The 21,253-nt window shown below is 39.0% G+C and overlaps 1 protein-coding gene across 4 annotated transcripts; it reads left to right on the plus strand.

Annotated features, from left to right (window-relative positions):
- Positions 1-1,910: 1,910 nt before the first annotated feature.
- On the plus strand, positions 1,911-13,799 carry LOC107276032 (F-box/LRR-repeat protein At1g55660). 4 transcript variants are annotated; one of them, XM_015793996.3, is made up of 6 exons: positions 1,911-2,122; positions 7,194-7,305; positions 11,018-11,216; positions 11,895-12,745; positions 13,153-13,308; positions 13,392-13,799. In XM_015793996.3, the coding sequence occupies exons 1-6, from the start codon at positions 2,028-2,030 to the stop codon at positions 13,626-13,628; spliced, it is 1,650 nt and encodes a 549-aa protein (XP_015649482.1). In that variant the 5' UTR covers positions 1,911-2,027; the 3' UTR covers positions 13,629-13,799. The 4 variants fall into 4 exon arrangements, with proteins under 4 accessions (XP_015649482.1, XP_015649481.1, XP_066159374.1 ...); XM_015793995.3 differs by having other exon boundaries at positions 1,912-2,122; positions 11,889-12,745; XM_066303277.1 differs by lacking the exons at positions 1,911-2,122; positions 7,194-7,305 and adding an exon at positions 9,558-9,667 and having other exon boundaries at positions 11,889-12,745.
- The last annotated feature ends 7,454 nt before the right edge of the window (positions 13,800-21,253 follow it).

The raw sequence follows: 21,253 nt of genomic DNA on the forward strand, positions 1-21,253 counted from the left end.
TCCATCAGTTGGTAGATACCGTAATTTTGACAATTTGACCGTTTACAAAAACTTATTCTAAAAATAGTCCGTGCCAAAAACTTATTTTAAAAGTGAGCCGTCACCCAATGGCGCTGAGGTCCAACATCTCAGCGCCATTAATTTTGGCGCTAACCTCTCATCTGAGGTGGCACAAACTAGCCACATCATCATATGTCAGCGCCAATTGGCGCTGACCTCTGTACTGGCTAAAAAGACGAATCTCCCATTCACAGCTTCATGGTACGGTAGCTCAGTGGTGGAGGTGATTTAATCTAAGGTCAAAGGATAAAGGTTCGAACCCACAGTACCATTTTCTTGTTTCATCTTTTTACATTTTTTCCTTACCATGCTTGGTACTTATAACTAAATAATATGAATTAATGTTATGTGTGTGTGTATATATATATATATATGTATATGTATATATATGTATATATATATGAATATATATACATATATATATATATATATATATACATATATATATATACACACACACATTATTAGGAAGAATTTGAGGACATATTTTCTCAATTTTATTATAATAAAAATAAATTTGGAAAGCATATGACGATATACATGTCAATTACAACAATTAAGGTATATAAAAATTTGAGAACATGCACAATATTTTTTTTTACATATTTTCTGAAGTTCAAAATAATTTTTAAATGTTGGGAATATATTTATAATTTTATTAATCTATAATACATGGAAATATCTAAAAAGTTTTATAATATGTATCCTTTTCATATTTGTCTAGTCCAGAATAAAATGATTTTTATAAGCCAAACTTATGATCTTGGTAGCAAATTAGGCTATAGCAGATAGTAGGAAAAAGTAAAAAAAATGTGCATGTCGTAGGGGTCGAACCCAGGACCTACTGCTAGAATCTTTAGCGCATTACCACCACACAAATGATACCTACGTGATAGGAGTCACCGTTTTTTACATTTTATCTACTGTCAAGGTTAGCGCCAAAGAGTATGGCGCGGACCACTTGATGATGTAGCTAATACAAGCCACATCAGATGGAGGTTAGCGCCAAAATTAGTGGCGCTGAGATGGTGGATCTCAGCGCCAATTCCTATGGCGCTGAGGTCACGGCTTATTTTTGAAATAAGTTTTTGGCACGGCCTATTATTATAATAAGTTTTTACAAAGAGTCAAATTGTCAAAATTACGGTGGTAGATATATATCATGTTTCGGTTGCCAGATCAGTCTAGTTATATCTGGCTAAGTCAAGTGGCTATCTAGACATCTATTGTCTCTGAGAACCAAGAACATATAGATAGATTTTATCAGTTCAATATTGTTGCTTACTTTCATGTGCATTTTTTCAAGTCGAGGAACAAGGATATACATTTGTATCGGACTGTTGTTTTCCACCTCAAAAAATTCATACACATGCCATCTGTCAATGGTTGTGATACCGTGAAATGGTTGTTCCTCGTGAAAGAGAGGCAAAGCAAGCTAGGGTGCTCGCTGCTGGGTGCTCGTGTAGGAATTTTGTCTGATCTTCTCTAAGGACAATACATTGTGTCGTCGACATGTTGTTCAGCCAAGCATTGAAATGGTGAACAACTGGAAACTACTACCAAATGTGGTTGTATGTGTATACTTGATATGTAATGCCAAATTCACGGGACCATTACGCATGCAGCCAATAAAGATTGTTGGCAACATAGGAGGAGCATAGTCATGCTGATACGCATGCTCTCTGTCAAGTATTATGACCGATTGCAACTATACCAACACGTGGTAGTCGAGGTTCACACACGTAACAATGTAAACAAAAAACAACAGTCACTAAAGAGAAACTTTGCAACACCCAACTACCCACGCGCCGAATGCAATATTACCATCTATGCCCTTAATCACCACCCCTCCCCCCTATAAATCTCCGATCGCTTGTTCCACTCTATGTGCAAGATAAAACTCTTCCTTTTCCATTGTTTCCATCATTTTCAACTCAGTTCACGAAGGAAACCATATTTCTCTTTAAATGGAAGGTTCCAGCTCAAACAACATGGCAGGACAATCCCTCAACTGGAGGACCCAAATTTCTCAAGAAGCTCGCAATACGATAATCGAGATGACGTAAGATTGCTTCTTTTCACTCTCATGCTTATGCTTTGAATATAGATTAAATTAACCTTTAGGGTTCCTTTGGAATGGAGGAAAACAAGGGGAAAATTGTAGGATTTAGATTCCTATCGATTATATCACTATATATAGCGCCTTTTAGATTATAGCAATGACTTAATAGTAATGCCGGATGAAATATTCCTTTGCTATAGATTCCACGCGATAAATGTAGGAAATTTTTCCATCACATCCTATCTTTTTTTTCCCTTCATTTCCTTTTTTCTTGTGGAATCGAGAAGATCAGGCAGCTTATAACATATTTGTCAACCATGGGAATGGCGATGAGGAGCTTGGGCGAGATGGCTTCAACAACGGTGCATCACTGTTTTGGTTGCTCTAGCACACGTACGCCATGCCGGCCAACGGTGATCTGCCAGCCCACTGCCTTCCATGCCTCCGCCTGCTTGAGTTGGTGCCAGCAATGCTCAAGTCCAAGGTCACTGCCGCTCAAGCTAGCCCATGTCACCATCTGCTTTGACCTCGCGTCTCCACTCGCCGTTGCCTGGCTCTGGCAGCTCAAATATTTGAATCAATTCATTCTTGCTCGGGCTTGTGTGCGGTGGTTGGATCTCAATAGGGAGAGGAACTAAATTAACAAATGGATTTCGATTGATGCTATGTCAAATATAGTTTATGCACTGATCTTTGATTTTTGAACTGATGGGCACAACATCTTTTTTAATATTTCTATGTTTTTTCCCTACATTCCATCCAAACATCTATTTATACATTTTTAATGATTATTCCAATATTCTATTTTACACTTACATGCATGTCTAATTGTTAGTTTTGAAGTATAAATATACCCCGAGATCATACATGGTACCCGAGAAATGGCCCAACCCACTTCTTCTTTTCTTTTTCCTATTTGTTATTTCCACTTTGGTTTGGCTCAAAAGAACGAAGTTATTTTTTTATTTTTTCACACAATATTTTACTAGTTAGCACTAGAATGTATTTACTACTTGTAGGAATATTTCGAATATTCTTCATTTTCAAATTTAAATTTAAATTTTCTTTGCCAAATCATATCATCGGTTTATCCTATCGAACCACCAAGATAATTTACTACGTTTACCATGTGGTAACCACCAATACTGTCAACCCTGCTCAACGGTTATTTTTACAAAGTACTTTTGAATTCTATGTATATTCTAAATTGTTCAAAAACACTATTTTTATAACAATCTAGAATGTGTAATTACTTCTAACAGGGTAATTTTAATTGGGAGAGATATAATATACACTCTGTAGAAAAGACCAAGAAAGGTGTTGGGTTTAGTCACACATCAGTAATTGATGATGGGGGAGCACGACTTAAAATATGGGGGCGGTCCTCACCCATTAGACTAGTCTTTTGGGTTGAGTAGGCCCAGGACCTAAAGTTGTGGCTCCGGTTGGGCCTGTGGTGGAGCAGGCCCAATGTTGACCTGGGTGGCCCACAGTTGGTGGGCCGGGCCGCGCACTCTAACAAGTGGTATCAGAGCCCAAGGTTTGAAACCCGGAACAATTTCCATGGGTCTCATGGGTTGATGTGACGGGGGTGATAGTTGGGTTTAGTCTCACATTGGGGTCACATGGGTTGATGTGACGGGGGAGATTGTTGGGTAATTGATGATGGGGAGCACGACTTAAAAGGTGGGGCAGAACAATTTCCATGGGTCACATGGTGGGGAGGCCAAGTAACAAGTCTTCGGGGATGTGACGGGGGAGATCGTTGGGTTTAGTCCCACATTCACACATGGGTTGATATGACGGGGGAGATTGTTGGGTTTAGTCCCACATCGATAATTGATGATGGGGCTTTGGCTGGGCCTATGGTGGACCAGGCCGAATTTGACCTGGGTGGCCCATGGTTGGTGGGCCGGGTTGCGCACTCTAACAAGTGACTTGTTATAAAAGTTCGTCGATATAGCGGAACGACGACTAACCTTCCCGATCGCTTCAGTCATTGATCACCCAAGGTATGCCAGATGAACACATGATACTTGTTACTGAGGTTCAACTGAAGCCTACATCCCCAGAGCTCTAATTATGGGCGCTCCTCCCCAACCAATATAGCTCCTAGCCGCTAAGAGTCCATGGCCACGCTATCATCGTCTCTCTGCGTGTCTACACTACATCGTAGTCGCCATGGTTACATTGTGGTGCCCCCCTCTTTATTTAAGAGAGAGCATATGACAGAGTTCGACTCTAACTCTATCCTACACCTATTCCAACTCCAAGTCCAACTGTAACCAAATAGGACTAGTATATTCGACATCTATTCTAACAAACTCCACCTTGATGAATATATGCCACCTAGAAGTGGTAGAATCACCATGCTATATCGAGATGGTTAGTCGTCGTTCCGCTATATTGACTAACTTTTATAACAAGTGGTATCAGAGCCCAGGTTTAGAACCCGAAATGATTTCCATGGGTCACATTGTGGAGAGGCCAAGTAACAAGTCTTCGGGGGTCACATGGGTTGATGTGACGGGGGAGATTGTTGGGCCCGATGTGTGATGGGGGAGATTGTTAGGTTTAGTCCCACATCGGTAATTGATGATGGGAGAGCACGACTTAAAAGGTGGGGGCGGTCCTCACCCATCAGACTAGTCTTTTGGGTTGTGTAGGCTCAGGACCTAAAGTTGTGGCTCCTGTTGGGCCTGTGATGGAGCAGGCCAAATGTGACCGGAATGGACCACGGTTGGTGAGCCGGGCTGCGCACTCTAACAAGTGGTATCAGAGCCCAGGTTTAGAACCCGGAACGATTTCCATAGGTCACATGATGGGGAGGCCAAGTAACAAGTCTTCGGGGTCACATGGATTGATGTGACGGGGGAGATTGTTGGGTTTAGTCCCACATCGGTAATTGATGATAGGGGAGCACAACTTAAAAGGTGGGGACGGTCCTTACCCATCAGACTAGTCTTTTGGGTTGTGTAGGCCCAAGACCTAAAGTTGTGGCTCTGGTTGGGCCTGTGGTGGAGCAGGCCCAATGTGACCGGAATGGCCCACGCCCACGGTTGGTTGGTGAGCCGGGCTGCGCACTCTAATAAAAGGATATTTGGCATTGGGCAACATACACTTCATAAGAACCATGAGTCATGCTGCCTTCACTATTAAGGGTGTTTTTTTAGGCTTTACTAGCATATATCATAAATTTTAAATTCGAACCAAGCATCAATCCAGAAATGAGATCAGTAAAAGCTACATGCACAAATATATATTCTTGTGCTCATAAGATCCCACCGACCCAAGAGGGTTGTGTCATGCGTGTGGATGGTGGTGTAAATATAAAGGATATACATATGACGAGCCTTCCATTATAAGCTATACTCCAAATTTATAAATCTATGCTTTCTATATAAGTGAGACCACAAACAGGCATCACGTTTAGCCCACTACTAAAAAAATCATTTGTTGCCACGAAAAAAATCGTAGCATCAATACTAAAATTATGACAATAAATACATATTGCCACAATTTTAAAATCGTTGCTAGCCGTGGTAATAAATAGCGTGGTAATAGGTTATTGCAACGATTTTTATTTAGTGGTAATAAATTTAGATGTTGCCACGGAATGGATGTGGCAAAAAAATCAAATTGCAACACTTTACATCGTTGTAATAAAAGTTATTGCCACCACTCCATATGTGGCATTAGTTCTACGTACCAAATTAAAAGTTTAAATTATTAATCTATCATCCTATCTATTTATATTTATTTCTTTACACCATGTATTGGCTAGGATTCGAACCCAAGACCTATCCTTCACGCATGATCTCCTTTACCAACTCACCTACGCATCAATTCTGTTGGAATATGCATATCGTTCCATTTGAGCCTATCTAACTGAGATTTGAATCATAGATTTAAATATCTAAAAGATTTCAAATAAAAAAGTTATCAACTATAAAATTATAGATCTCGTCGAGAGCTACAATTTCCATATAAAATTTGTCTCAATCCGTATCCATATGAAAAAAAATAAGTTAAATTATGAGACGACAATTTTTTTATTGCAATGAATTTGTGGATCGTGGCAACAAAAAGTAGTGAAAAGTACCATGTATTATATAAATTGCCATAAAAATTAAAATTGTGGCTATAGAACATGTTTTTTGCAACAGTAAGATTTTTCGTGGCGATATCTCATTTTCTATTGCAACAAAAGTACTAAATAAAATAACGATTGTAGATCGTTGCAATAAAATATAATTATTTGCCATAGAAAAATTATCATTGCTATAGTACAATATATTGCTACGAAATATTTTTTGTTGTAATAATTTGGTGGCAATAGCTTAATTATCTTGTAGTGGCCACGTCATCAAAATAGTTTTAACCATTGGATCGACAAGTCTTTCCATTATTAGCCGTTAGATAAAAGTCTCCTCCACTTCCTCACTAATTAAACAATGCCATTAATCACCACCCCATCTAAATGCTATATATTTAATCAGATAGTTAATTGGACAATCATATAATCAAGATATCAGATCATATTTACTATTCCAACCATCATTCAGTCAATTTTATATACATATGCTAATAGAAATATATGTATATACAAGGAATTAGATATTTTCTATTTTCTCGAGAATTGCTTAATAATTTCCATAGCAAAACGTGGGAAATCAACTAGTTTCTATAATATTTGCAGCCATATTGTTTTGTAAGTCGACACATGACTATGTTACTGTCTCATCTTGACAGATAATCATGTGTCAAATTAACTAATCATTCTTATAAGGGTTAGTGAACTAGAGCATTAATTAAAGAATCAAGATTGAAATGATATACCAGTGCCATCTCAATATTTAGCTACTGGTTACACCTAATACAATCATTGTAAGTTTATGGTCTGTAACACATACAGCTGCAGTACTCAGACTAGAATTCATTAAAAACAATTACACTATCCATTCTCAATCAATTAGAGTGACAACAACCGAAGTTATATGCATGTAGCATAAAGTTGTACTGCATATCTTATAGACCTGGTGGTAAAAGTAGTAACTTCTTATGTATACAGGATGGAAAAGCTTCTGGAGGAATTTCCAATAGATTTTCCTGGAAGAATGAAAATGATTCAGGATAATGCTACTAATGAAGAGGACAAAACTTACATGGTTGCTACCAGCAAGGTACTCCCTCCTCATTATATATGAGAAATAATTGGTCAAACAGTAATTTATGATATAATACATTTAATGTTTGTAGCTAAGAAAACAAATATGGTGGAAGTGCACCTTGAAATTTGAAGTACATTAAACACATAACTAGCGTATATAGTCGTGCGTTCGCACGACTTTAACCTCTCTATGTACTAAACATGTTTACATTTACACGTTGTTTGTATTGATAAATTATGCTTAGTCTATAGCTACACTCATCGGCGAAGGTGGATTCGCGGTTTATAAATATGAGAAGTGGGTTTATTTGTATGTTTTTTTAAAAATAATTTATATGTAGAATAGAGTTTTAGGATTGTTGTAGCGGACAGGGTTGGGTTTAATTTGTATTTGTCTTCTATGCTGCCATTTCTCCCTCCCTAATCATCTTTTACGCTTTTGCTTAAGCTGCCTCCTTGCCACTAATCACCGTGTGTATTTTTGCATGACCCTACCATTCTCATATTTTTTTACGTACTTAATAGGTGTCCGGAAAAACTTATTTGACCAAAAATCTACATTCAATACAAATATATTTATATTGATATGTAATAAATAAATGTTATCACGAAAATAAATAGTAGTTTTATTAGTCCTGTCGTTGCTAAATATTATAGGTATATGTTTGAGCATAGCATCATAATCGTAACTATAGTTGTTAAGATGTTATTTTTTATTATTGTTTTGAAATATTGTTGTCTGATTTGAAGAAATAAAATGGTTTGCCATGTTTACTCACCAATAATGTTAGAAGAACACCCATTAATTGCACTACTCAAATGTTTCGTCAAGCATGCATGCGTCTTATTGATTTTCATTGCCTTTGGAGATTTCACCTTTAAGCATCATGATGGTTACTCTGTGCGTAATCATATTTTTATCTTTTCTTCCTTTTACCATTTGGTTAATTAGAGCATATGTTTTCGATCTTTGTGCTTGAATTATTATATTTATTTACGATCGGCCAAGCCAGTCCATCCGGGCATAACCGTTGCCACCGTTGCCTGATGAATGTTTCGTCGAGCATGCATGCGTCTTATTGATATTTCATTGCCTTTGGAGATTTCACCTTTAAGCATCATGATGGTTACTATGTGCGTACGTAATCATATTTTTATCTTTTCTTCCTTTTACCATTTGGTTAATTAGAGCATATGTTTTCAATCTTTGTGCTTGAATTATTATATTTATTTATGATCGGCCAAGCTAGTCCATCCGGCCATAACCGTTGCCTGATATGCGCGCTCTCTCTCTCCACTGTAAGAAAGAAGGCTATAAAGCTCTAGAATAATGTTTCACTATTTTTTTACTAATCCAATCCAACGGCTACTTCCACCCTCCTTTTCTTTATCTGATGGTCTAGAATTTTTTGCTTATGTGGATCAATAAGGTGACGTTTTGAGATTCTCTTTTCACTTAGAAAGATTTGTATGTAATATGCTGTTAGTAGCTAGAAAACTGATATGATGTGAAAGCCCCTTGAAATATGGTCTATACCAAACATGCTACATTTTTATAACTAAATATACTTAAAATATTACTGTTACCAGTCAAAATCTACAAAGTTTGAATTTTTGAAAAGCATGCATTCTGTATAAAAGGAGGGAGTACAATTGATCGAGCTGGCTAAATCTGCACCCTACTGTTTCATAACAAATTAAATCCTCTATCATGTGTCTGCCGCATCTTCATATCTAGAAAGGTATGCTAGGTATGCTATTAACTATATATGGAGGTAATTGTGGTTTCAGTAGAAGAAGATAAATGAAACATATTCGTTCATGTGTAACGATTTCCAGATCAAGGGAATAAATTGGAGTTGTCACCTATCATGGTGCCCTCCTCTTTCCAATGTAAGGACACAAGTTTAGCAGTTGCCAACTTTTAGACTGATTAGCACTTTTTGATGCTACTTTAATGCTTGACTTGGAAATGATACATTCTGGATAATAGCGGAAATATATACTCCCTTCGTCCCAAATTATAGGACGCCCTCTTTCTAAGAAAAAATAAACTTGATAACTTTTGACTAATAATCATACTAACCATATATATGCTAAATATTATGCATGTTATATCACTATATTCATATTTTAAAGTACTTTCATACAATGCTAATTTCATATATGTTGGAAACATAACATGAGATAAATTAGTGGTTAAAGTATATCATTGAATACCGTGTAAAAAAATATAGGCCTTATTGTCGACGTTTGATGTCGCAATTCTGGTATTTGCATAGTATGGGGATCGTCGTTGCTAGGATATATGCGAGACTGAGGTAAAGAGATGGAGACAGGGATTTTTATACAGGTTCGGGCTCCTGAACTGTCAGGTAATAACCCTACATCCTGTTGGCCGAAGCCGGTATTGCTCTTATTCATGATAATCACACCAGTACAATATTTGGGGTAGCCTATCTAACTGTTGTCGACATGGCGGTCTGACGATCTGACTCGTAGTCGACAACAGGGTAGCCTTCCACCTCGAATCCGTGCCCAGCGAGATCAGAGATAGCGCTTTCGTCTCTCCTGACAGTATCCGGAGACACCGTAGGGTACTAGTCGTGCTTATCCCTAAAGTCGATATCCGGCGGCGTGTCTTGGCGTATGTAGGCTTCTATGTTGATTGTGTTGGGTGTTGATTGTCCCGTGGTGGGTGTCCCCCTGTCCTCCTAGGGGGCTTGTATTTATACCCATAGGTGTCCCATTGTCTAAGTAGAACTAGGGAAACTAATATGGATACAATCCGGGTAGTCCTTGTCGTTTCCATGTAGAACTCTGGTTGTCTTTCCTTTTCCGGAACTCCTCCTATATCCGAAGGTTGCTTCCGTATAGGACATGGTATGTGGTGGATCCTGCCGAGATTTAGTCAACTACTATTAGGTATGTGGTATCCATAACCCTGACACTTATAATTTAGGATGGAGGGAGTATGATTCATGAGGTCTATGAAAAATGTTGGTAATATATGCCTAGAACATCTATGGATTGGAACTATGCAAATAATGTTCAGACTTCAAAACACGTTTGATTCCGTAGTAAAATATGTACCAACTAGGCTATGGTTTGGTTGCTAGGATATTAATAGGATTGGAGGTGTAGGTTTAAATCCCCAGCACCCAATTATGGGTCGTCTTTGCGCGGCTCAAATTTGGGTGATTAATTCTTCTTGCCAGATCAATGGCAAGTTCCTATTTCTCTTTCTATAGAGCAAAATGTGTCAGTTAAACTATTTTATGTTGTACATATATGAAAACTACCGTTACAATGTTACCATACTTCTTTTCACGTGCTTACACAATAGACCCTCCCCTGCACGGAGATGTGTTGTTGAGGGTGGGCTGCTTTTCTTTTTTGTATTTGTGTGGAGTGGCTCCCCTCTCAAGTTTAGTTTAGTAGTATCTAGCTGGTAGAATAGGAATAGAGTAGAAATCAGGAGTCCGGTGGAATCTTAGGTGTATGACTCTACGAACAAAATTTAGATCTTGCTACCCACGGTTAAATAATTATGTGCTCATAGTTGGTGCATGCAAAACCCAAAACATACTTCCATTATTATAAACACATACAGAGACTCTTGTTTTTGGTGTTTTTTGTGTCACGTTAGCTTCACTTCAAGGTTAAGCTTAGCATAACATACCAAGCAACTTTGACAAATCTTGGTTTTTCTTCCAATTTCTCAGGCAGACTATGTGTTGAGGATTGCACTGCAAATGGTTAACTCCAAAAGCAAAAGGAACTCTAATCCACTACTTCCACAAGACTCTAGCACTCCTGTCAATCTGCAACGGCAGCATAGGGTTGCAGGTCACAACAATGGGCTTGTAATAATGCAACCACATCATAAACAAGCTTCAGATGGCATGGTTATGACAAAAGATGGTAATCATAAGAAAAAAAACATTGTTCTCCAGTGCAAAGCACCACAAATAAGAAGGCATTGTCTAGTACTAAAGCCATTCTCAAATGTGCAATATTTACCTTGACATGTTATTTTTTTTTGTCCATGAATAATATTTTCAGCACAAAATTTCCTTTGTGGTAGAACATGGAGCATTATGAATTGAATTTTTAATTATATATGCCCTTATGCCTATTTTAGAGGTTTAAATGACCTGTACCTCTTTCTTCCTTTTCTATATTAACTAAGAAAATAATGTAAATTAGTGAATTTTACAATATTTAGCATAAAAAGTATGAAAAATGTTGCGAGCTTGTGTATTCTTCATTATTTGAGTGTAGTTATATAAGTTTAATGATGTTTAATTATTCACATTCTACAGCTTCTAAACCAGACTATATTTGTGACATACTGATTTAACATACACATTTTACCCATACCGTTTTACGAATTTTTACCACATTTTACCCAAAAGTTTCATGAACAATCCATAGTTATGTGTAAAACATTCTAGCACTCTCTCACTGAAAGAGCACACACAATTTAATTTTCCGCTTGACACCTTTATTTTTATTTTTTATTTTGAATGTTGATACTTTCTCATGTTGTTCTACTTTATGCAAAAAAAAAAGGAAAAATCACTTTTGTATCAGATGCAGGCCACATGTTGGATCAAGGAAGCTCGATAAATACGAGGAATGGGAGCATCGACAGAATCAGCAATCTTCCTAATGAATTGCTATACGCCATAATGTCCACCTTACCAGCTTTGGAGCTTGTGTACACAGGCATGTTATCCACACGATGGAGACATCTTTGGACCTCATCAGCATACCTGAACATTGATGTAAATCAGTTTGGAAGGCATAGAGGCCAGAAGTTCTGCAACTTTGTCAACCGAATGTTGCGCCAACGTGGCTCTTCTTTGTTGGATGCTTTGCGCCTCCACTCTGCAGATACAAGAGATGCTGGCTCTTGGATAACATATGCTATTAAGAGAAGCAGTAAAGTGGTTGAGTTTTCTGAAGATATAGATTGTGAACCTTTCAAGTTGGACTATGGGGTTGTGGACTTCACTTCTATATGCCTGAAATTTTTGGTCCTTAACAATGTTTGTATTGATGCCAATGTCTTCTATCCCATCAACTCTTCATGCCCAGCACTAGAAAATTTGGAGCTTAGGGACTGCTCTTTGGAGGTCCCTGAAATCTCATCTGGTTCTTTGTTGCACCTAGATATCGATAATTGTTGTCTATTTGAAGATCTTCTCATATCTAGTTCAAGTTTAATGTCTTTGTGCATAAAGAACCCTCAACACAGAGCTCCTATGATCATGACATTGCCATGCCTGGAGGTGGCAATAGTTATACTTGATGAGTTTTTTCATTCTACTGATGATTTAGCGGACATGGACGAGGGGGAAGAACAAGATGGGGAAGAGATCAACCATGGTATAGTTAGTGGCCTTACAAAGGCAAGAAGCATCGAGTTGATTGCTCCCCTAAGAGAGGTATAGATGCTTTTCATGCATGCTTATCTTCACTTTGTTGGTAAAACATTGAGATTCAATGGGATTTAAACAAACAAACAAACTTATCTAAATGAAAGTACATCACCAAGATAGGAAAGGGGTTAAGAAGATAAATAGTATTGTATTCTCTAAAAAAAATATGTTTGGTTCATCATGAGTACTCTAGTTTCTTGTCATTCACCCAAAACTATCTTATCAAAGGAACATAAAGGCTAAGTTTGTTCCAAGAGGTCATTCACACAAAAAGAAGTTGACAACTATGTTGAACTAAGAAGCTTATGGGGGCATTTGAAGTCTCAATGTACCAAACCAACTTTCCATATGCTGCTTTAACTTTATATCTTTAACTCATTTGACATTGTTTCTTTTTTTCCCCATATACACAGGATAAATTTGAAATGGAAATTTGGACAAGCCCAATGTTCGACAACTTAATAAGCCTGACTCTTGGTGAATGGTGCATGTCCAACGAATTCTCTCCCTTACTCCACTTCCTTTGGTACTCACCACTGCTAGAGGATCTCACTTTGAAGCTCAATATGGTGATTCATCAATCCTCTTTTGCTCTATGATCTATTGTTCCCATGCACAGTGAGAAAACCTAACGTCCCATTTTCAATTACAGGAAGTGTGCGAATATTGCCTCCAAGAGCCACCCACGGCACCCCCGCTGGTTAAAGAATTTACCGCTGATTACCTTAAGAAGATCACAATCTATTTCTGGTTAGGTGATGAAAGGGTTAGTAAATTACTCACGTTGTTGGCTCCAATCTGCAAATCCCTTGAGGATATTAAGCTCATACCATCAACACCACCTGGGGTTAGAGCATTCGTATCAAGGGTGCAAAGAATTATAAAGTGATGAAGCGCATGGAGCATTGAATCTACCAAGCTCTCCCATGATCTTGCTGCAGTTACATCCAAATATTTGCTTATTTAGTTATTTTCAGCCTTATGTATGTTGAGAACTTATTGTGTGATGACATAATAATTAAACTACCAGTGATAAGCTACATGCATGTTTGATTGCACCGTTGGAACTTGCTTAATTTTGATTCCCTTATTTTTGTTTTGAACTTATTCAAAGCAATACTTATGCAAATAAAGATGGAAATTATCCAACATTTTTTGGTGGGGATATCAATATTTTTTTCAAAATCTATCTTCTATAGCTACATTTGATTGTGTCATCCACCCAAAAAGAAAACTAAGTTTATGTTGCTACCACTTTCAATGAAATGTTTTTAAAGAAAGTTAAGCTTTTTCTTTAGATTATACTGTACCAAATTTGTTGATTATTTGGTTAATCCATTCTAAAAGTATAACGGTTGACCTTATCTACTATTATCGTGATCATATGCACCTTACACATGATTTTTATAACAAAATTAAATGCCAACTACACATGAAAGGTAGTGACGTGAGGTACCATAAACATAACAATCATAGCATCAATTCTTTTATCTTCGCTTTATTAGCAAACAAACTCTACTTTACACAATGTCTTTCTAATATGGAGTATCATCCATTCAACAAGGGGTAAAATAGTTTATGTACAAATCTGGTTCTTTAAGAGTTGTTAGCTTTGTTGTAGTGAGTTATTCCTAATAGGAATAAGAAATGGAGGGTAAAAACCCCTAAGTGATCTTATAAATCTTTTTTTTTGCGGGGGACTATTTTATATATATATATATATATCAACTTTCTTTCTTTCTTTCTCCTTAATGAAATGAAATGTAGTCCTCCAACATTTTCAATAAAAAATATCTTTAAGAATAACATTCCTCTAATCTTTTCAGAATGGATTTGATCTTCTGTAAGCCTGTAACTACCCGGGATCTAGTTGATTCCATCTATACAAGTTAATTAAGGGCCCGACTTGAATTTCTTAGTTAGGTCTAATATTCTATTCAAGTTGAAGTAAGTGTTGCCTCTCAGATATATTGATTCTATCTTTAACTGCATCGTTGTTTAGAATCATATCAGCTTAGTTAGGACTTTCTCGGTTAGGTCCGATATTCTGCCTAAGTTTCTATTTCTTTAATCATATTGTAGCTTTAGATTGATCGATATGTCCATCATGTTTGTGTAGATCTATTAGCCAAATAGGTTGTCCTTATTATCTTTGATCTTATACTTTCTTGGTTAGGTCCGATTTATTACATTGTTGCTAATAAGTTTAATTCTAGTAAGCCGATATTTTTTATGCGGTGTTCATAGGAGTTCTGGCCGATGAGTTATCATTATTGTGGACTTCAGCTATCAGATGTATCGATTAGTTAACCGATATACACTTTAATTTACATAAATGGAACCTATAGTCAATTCATCAAAACCTTATCAAAATCAGCTTCATAAGTTGATCGTCTCCCTAAGTTGATGTTCAGCCCCTAAGTTGATGATCAGCTCCTTGATCATTGATATATTTCCATCCAGTTAGTTGCAGGATCAAATTAACTGGCACGCCCGAACCTCATCAAGATTTAGCACCTCCACTGGAGCTAAGCCAATCTCCTAGGCATTCGTGTGTCACGACAAAATTTTGCATCAAAAGTGGGGTATCTAAAATGCAATCATTTAGTATCCAAATTTTCCTTAATTTAGGTTTAATTTTGGCAGATTTCGACCTCCTATAAATTTTAGAGCTAGGTATGTGTAGCTCTAAAAATTTAAAGTCGAAGCTAGTAGTACAATAAGATTATTAGGGTATGTTGACGGTTGTTAAGTGCAAACTTTAACCATCAACTCCTGGGTAAAAGATTTCAAACATATTATCAAAACTTAGTGGTACGAATTTACTACTAACCACTTCTACTAGTTTTGACAAATATATGTATGCAGGTCATTTAAGGAGAAAATACACCCGCCATGCGATGAAAATGAACCCCTAACCAATCATACGCTAGTACAAGGATTGGAGGGTGTCGGTATTTCTTAACGTCATGACTAGAAATATAATTCCCAGTAATGGCGCAGAAATACTTCTGATATATTATGGTTACAGAGTTCATCCACAAGCGCACGGATATACCATTGTAGCATTTCACCCGAGAGTATTCCAAGGGTGTCGTATTTATTTTATTCCGTGGGAAGATCATGTAGAGAGAACTTGACTAATAGTTTATATATTACTTGTGATAATCATATTCTAAGCAGGGGTTAAAATAATCCAAGGGTAGAGTGACACACAAGCATTAGCTACTCATTGTCATAATATATTATCTAAGCTAAGTGGGAAGAAAAGAGAAAGAAAATCTATTCCTATACTTCTAATATACATAGTATACATACATTCTAGTTAACCGATATACTAGCTAATACCCTCTATTCGATGCCCTCCTGGTACTTCGAGAAACCACCCCTGACTGCCGAGTTTCTTACGACAGCCCGTCATGACCATACAACCGGGGCTAAATACGGAGGAATACCCTCCCCAGGGAATTAACTTAGTATATACATGTGCGGAGGAATACCCGTACTGAGCTGTCACCATCAGCGGCCCACCTCTCATCCACAGCATATAACCCCAAATAATGATATCCCGTGATCTAGACACCACGCCTAAACTACCAGATACTACTATAATATCATCTTCATGACAAAGATTAATTGCATAAGCAAACATTATACCCGCACCAAATCATCTCCCAGATAAACTAGCCGTATATTCAGTATAATATGAACATAATGTAAAGTAGGTACTCATATACTCGGAAAGTATTTCAATACCATAAATGTATATAGAAGAGTATTCTAATAAAAGTACAAAGCTTACAAAAGAGGAAAGGAAAGCTACTAGAGCCATACCCGAACTCTTCCGAAGACTTCCGGACTCCTGATTTCTACTCTATTCCTATTCCACCAGCTAGATACTACTAAACTAAACTTGAGAGAAATGAGAGAGCTCTTGCTTGAGGTGTGTGTTGAAGTGAAGAGAGTGAAGCCTTTATATAGAGGTGGTTATGACGGTTGTAGAAGGGGGATTGTCCGAAGTACCCTCCAACCGTCATTGGGGTGCAATCTTGGACGTCCATGCCGAACCTTGGCCTCAACGGTGGAGATGGGGGTTCGGCCGAACCCCCTGGTTTGGCCGAACCATGGGCTGGCCCAAACCAGCCCATCTTCGGCTGACGACCTCCTCTTTTGCTTCACTTTGTAGACTTGTGAATTTTTGCCCAATTCATCGTGTCAATTCTGAGTTCTTGGCCCATTCATGCATAAGTCTGATTCTCGACATCGTCCAATTGATTTATCGTTTGAGTTGATGTCGATTCTCCTCCACTTTATTGTTATTCTCTGCAAAAGGTTAGTAGACCTAATACTAGTGGAATATTATTATTCTAACATATTTATGCATTGCAAGCATCACTAGTTCTCTATTTTGGTAATATTGACAGTCGAAACTGATCGATAATGACCGTCAACAGAGGGCCCAAAAGTCAGTCGAAACCAAAAGTGGGACCAACCGTCCTTAACCACCATAGGGGCCCACCTGTAAGCTATTGGAGAAAGTTGGTGGAGAGATGTGGGGCCCAGGGGTCGGCCGAACCCATCCTGTCCCACCTCATCTCCACCTTACACGTGGATAGCCCTGATGAAGTCCCAATGACAGTTGTGAGGGGTTAACCGCTATTCTAACCATCATTGGAAGCTATAAAATGAGGAGACCTCACATACTTCAACAAACACAACTTTCAGCTCAAGTATAGTACAACACACTTGTAGTTTTATTTTTAGTATGTTGGCTTAGTAGAAAGTGAGGGAAAGCTCCAGAAGGAGTGCTCCAAAATATCAGAGTTCCTCCAAGAATTTGATGGAGTGCCGGAGTGTTGGCATTCTTCTAACGGAGTTCTAGAGAAAGCCGGGATTGTTTGCCTTCTTCTCTCGCTTGTACCTCGATGGATGCTTCCTTTATTAAAGTAAGTGTTTGAGTTTCTTTATGTTCTTTAACTAGTGTTGGTATTTCTTATGTTCACGGATAAATCCACAAGAGCACGGAACACTGTTGTAACACTTCCCCTTAGTGTATTCGAAGGGTATCGAACACAAGGAACATGTGTGTATTATCTATGATCAAGATTCTATCCAATGACAACAACCTAAGATAAAGTGGCTAGAGAGGATTCATATGTCTTTTAATTAGTTAATTAAGATAAAGGTAAGAATCTATCAAATGCTTCAGGCACCGGTCCTCCCATGGTCTGCTAGGACAAGTCCACCGTTAAGCTCTATGATGTACCCGAACATGGAGAGATACGAAGGATGGACAGGGCTGTCACCACCTAACGCCTATCTCACTTTTCGTGGAGCACACAACAAATGAAGGTAATTTCTAACCTATACACCTCGCCATTACTACTCTAGCCTTGCACAAAAACTTCCTCCTCTATCCAAAGACCTAGTACTAGAGCACTCAGTTGCACACTAAGCGACGAACCCACACCGATGAGAATATACTCCCTCTGGGTTGATAATACTTGTCATTTTGGACAAGGACACGGTCTCCAAAAAACAACTTTGACCATTATTTTCCATTATAATACGTATAAAAGTGTTAACAAATATATGATTGGTAAAATTTGCTACAGGACACCGAAAGATTGCAGCATTTGCTGTGAGGCACTCGAAAATCGTGTATTTTCTCGTGGACACTGTAAAAAGTAGTAATTAGCTAGTGGACACCAGCCGCATTATTTTATTATTTCCGGTGGAAACGGAGAGAGAAAGTTTGGTTAAAGACAAGTTTGCCCATGGGCCCACTTGTCAATCTTTCTTTCTCTGTTCTTCTTCTTCATTCATCTCTTTCTCATTGCGCCGCCACCGAGCTCCGCCGTGGCCAAGCCGTCGTGCGTCGTCGCCGTTGGAGGTGAACCCCGGCGATGCGCCCCCGCCGCCGCCCCACCGTGAACCGAGAGAGGATGCCCTCAACCTCTTCGTCGCCCTCAAATCTGTCGCAGGCCATGAAGAAGACAACACCCGCCATCACCGTAGAACTATCTCCATCTCTGCCTCACCACCGTTCCATACTCACCTTATCATGCCGAAGATTTTCCTTTTGATTCCATCCTCTCGTGTAGCGGATCGACGGGAACGCCACGTGTCATCGCCGGCCTTGGAGCGCACTCTGCGCGTCGCCGCCTTGACATCGTTGTCGTTTTGGCTGCAGTGGACTGTTGCAAGCCAAACCACCACGCCATCAGCTTCATGTTGACCTCTCTCCATATACCCCCAAGTACCCCATCCAATGGCGCAATGATCTTGGAGATCAGCATCATCTTCTACAACCGGCCGCCGAGCTCCATCTTTGATTTCTCCCTCTCTAGTGAGTCCCAATCCAATTGCATGGACCTCTCTAACACGAAAGACATGCATGCATGGCAGTCCTTTGAAGAAATCGAGCCATCGCCATTCATCTGAGGTGAAGCGCCGCCACCGAGACATTCTACGAGCCATTGTCGATGACCAAGCTTTGCCGACCTCATCCAGCATTTTGGTGAGCACTTCACGAGGTACTATGGCGAGGGGAAGGAAGAGAAGCTGGTGAAGGAGGCGGCGCATCGGTTCGCCGATGGGACACTGCTGACCTACGGGTTCCACTTCCACCGCTACCTGCCGTCCATGGTGACGGCGTTGGCGATCTTCCTGGCGAGGCTGCACGTGCTAGCGCGTGAGTCGTGGAGCAAGGATCTCACGGAGCCCATCGACTTGTTGGGCTGCGTGTGTGACATGTACAGTCAAATTTCATGTCCTCGCTTTGATCTGTTCCAAAACTACTTCTTCGCGCCTCTGCTCCGCTGCGAGGAAGAAGAAAGGGAAAAGAAAAGAAGAGAGAGAGAGAGGAAGAACAGTGTCCAGGGGCATTTTGGTACTTACACAACTCTTTCTCTCTCCATTTCAATCAGAAATAATAAAATAATGGGAGGAGTGTCCAGCAGCTTATTACCACTTTTTTACAGTGTCCACGAGCAAATACACGATCTTCAGGTGTCTCACAGTAATGGCCGCAATCTTTCGGTGTCCTGTAGCAAATTTTGCCTATATGATTTTATTAAAGTATTTTTTTAAGACTAATCTATACATGTAGTCACCATATTTGAAAGATAAATATTTAAAAAAATGATTCATAATCAAAGATTCTAAAGTTTGACCTCACCCTCATCTAAAACGACAAGTATTATCAGCCCGGAGGGAGTATCTCACTTAAATAAACTAATTAAAGAACATAAAGAAACTCGAACACATACTTTGATAAAGGAAGCATCCGCCGAGGTACAAGCGAGAAAAGAAAGCCGACAATCCCGACTTTCTCAGGAATTCCGTTGGAAGAATGTCAACACTCCAACACTCCTCTATAAATTTCTCGGAGGAACTCCGATATTCCGGGGCACTCCTTCCGGAGCTTCCCCTCACTCTCTACCAAACATGTATCGGGTCAAGCATGGGTTACCCATGGGTAAAAAATGAAATGAAACCCAGCTGTTGCCCACGGCATCTTCGGTTCTCGGGCAGATTACACCCTCGCCCGTGCCCATCGGGTCGGGTATCCGCGGATACCCAGACGCATGGGAAAAATTGCCATCCCACTATGGAAGTGGTTAGTAGTAAACTCCTACCACTAAGTTTTGATAATATATCTGATATCTTTTATGCAGTGGTTGACGGTTAAAGTTTGCACTTAACGACCATCAACAATTAGTTTATTTAAGTGAGGTATATTCTTATCAATGCGAGTTTGTCGCTTAGTGTGCAACTGTACTTGGACTCTGGATAAAGAAGGAAGTTCCTGTGCAAGGCTAGAGTAGTAATTAATAACTTAGACGTGGTGTTTAGATTAGAAATTACTTTCGTTTGTTGTGTGCTCCACAGAGAGTGAGGTAGGCGGCGGGTGGAGACAGCCCTGTCCGTCCTTTCTATCCCTCCATGTTTGGGTACATCATAGATCTCAAGGTCGGACTCAACCTGACAGACTAGGGGAGGGCCGGTGTCTAAAGCATTCGATAGAGTTTGACCTTTAACTTAATTAACTAACTAAAAGACGTAGGAATTCTCTCTAGCCAATTTATCCTAGGTTGTTGTCCTTGGATTGAATCTTGATCGTAGATAATACACACATGTTACTTGTGTTCGATACCCTTGGAATACTTTAAGGGAAAGTGCTACAACGGTATTCCGTGCGCCTCAGATTTATCTGTGATCATGAGAAATACCAACAAGGCCCATTTGGTACGACTCATACTCTGAGGGTGGAGTGGAGCTGGAATGTTGGTCCACCCTTGTAACATAATTTTCAGGAGCATAGAGGTAGCTCCAGCCTAGCTATATTATCCAAAATCTTGGGAGTGTTTGCTACAGCTCCAGTTATATGGGACGATACGAATCTTGGAGCAGAGACATTATGTTTCTATTTTAGACCAAAATAAAAGTATTAGTACATTTTAATGTAATATATAAACATCATGCTCCGTAAAAGTTCAAGAGTTAAGAGCC

The sequence above is a fragment of the Oryza sativa genome, chromosome 8 (genome assembly GCF_034140825.1).
Source record: "Oryza sativa Japonica Group chromosome 8, ASM3414082v1".
Lineage (NCBI taxonomy): Eukaryota > Viridiplantae > Streptophyta > Magnoliopsida > Poales > Poaceae > Oryza > Oryza sativa.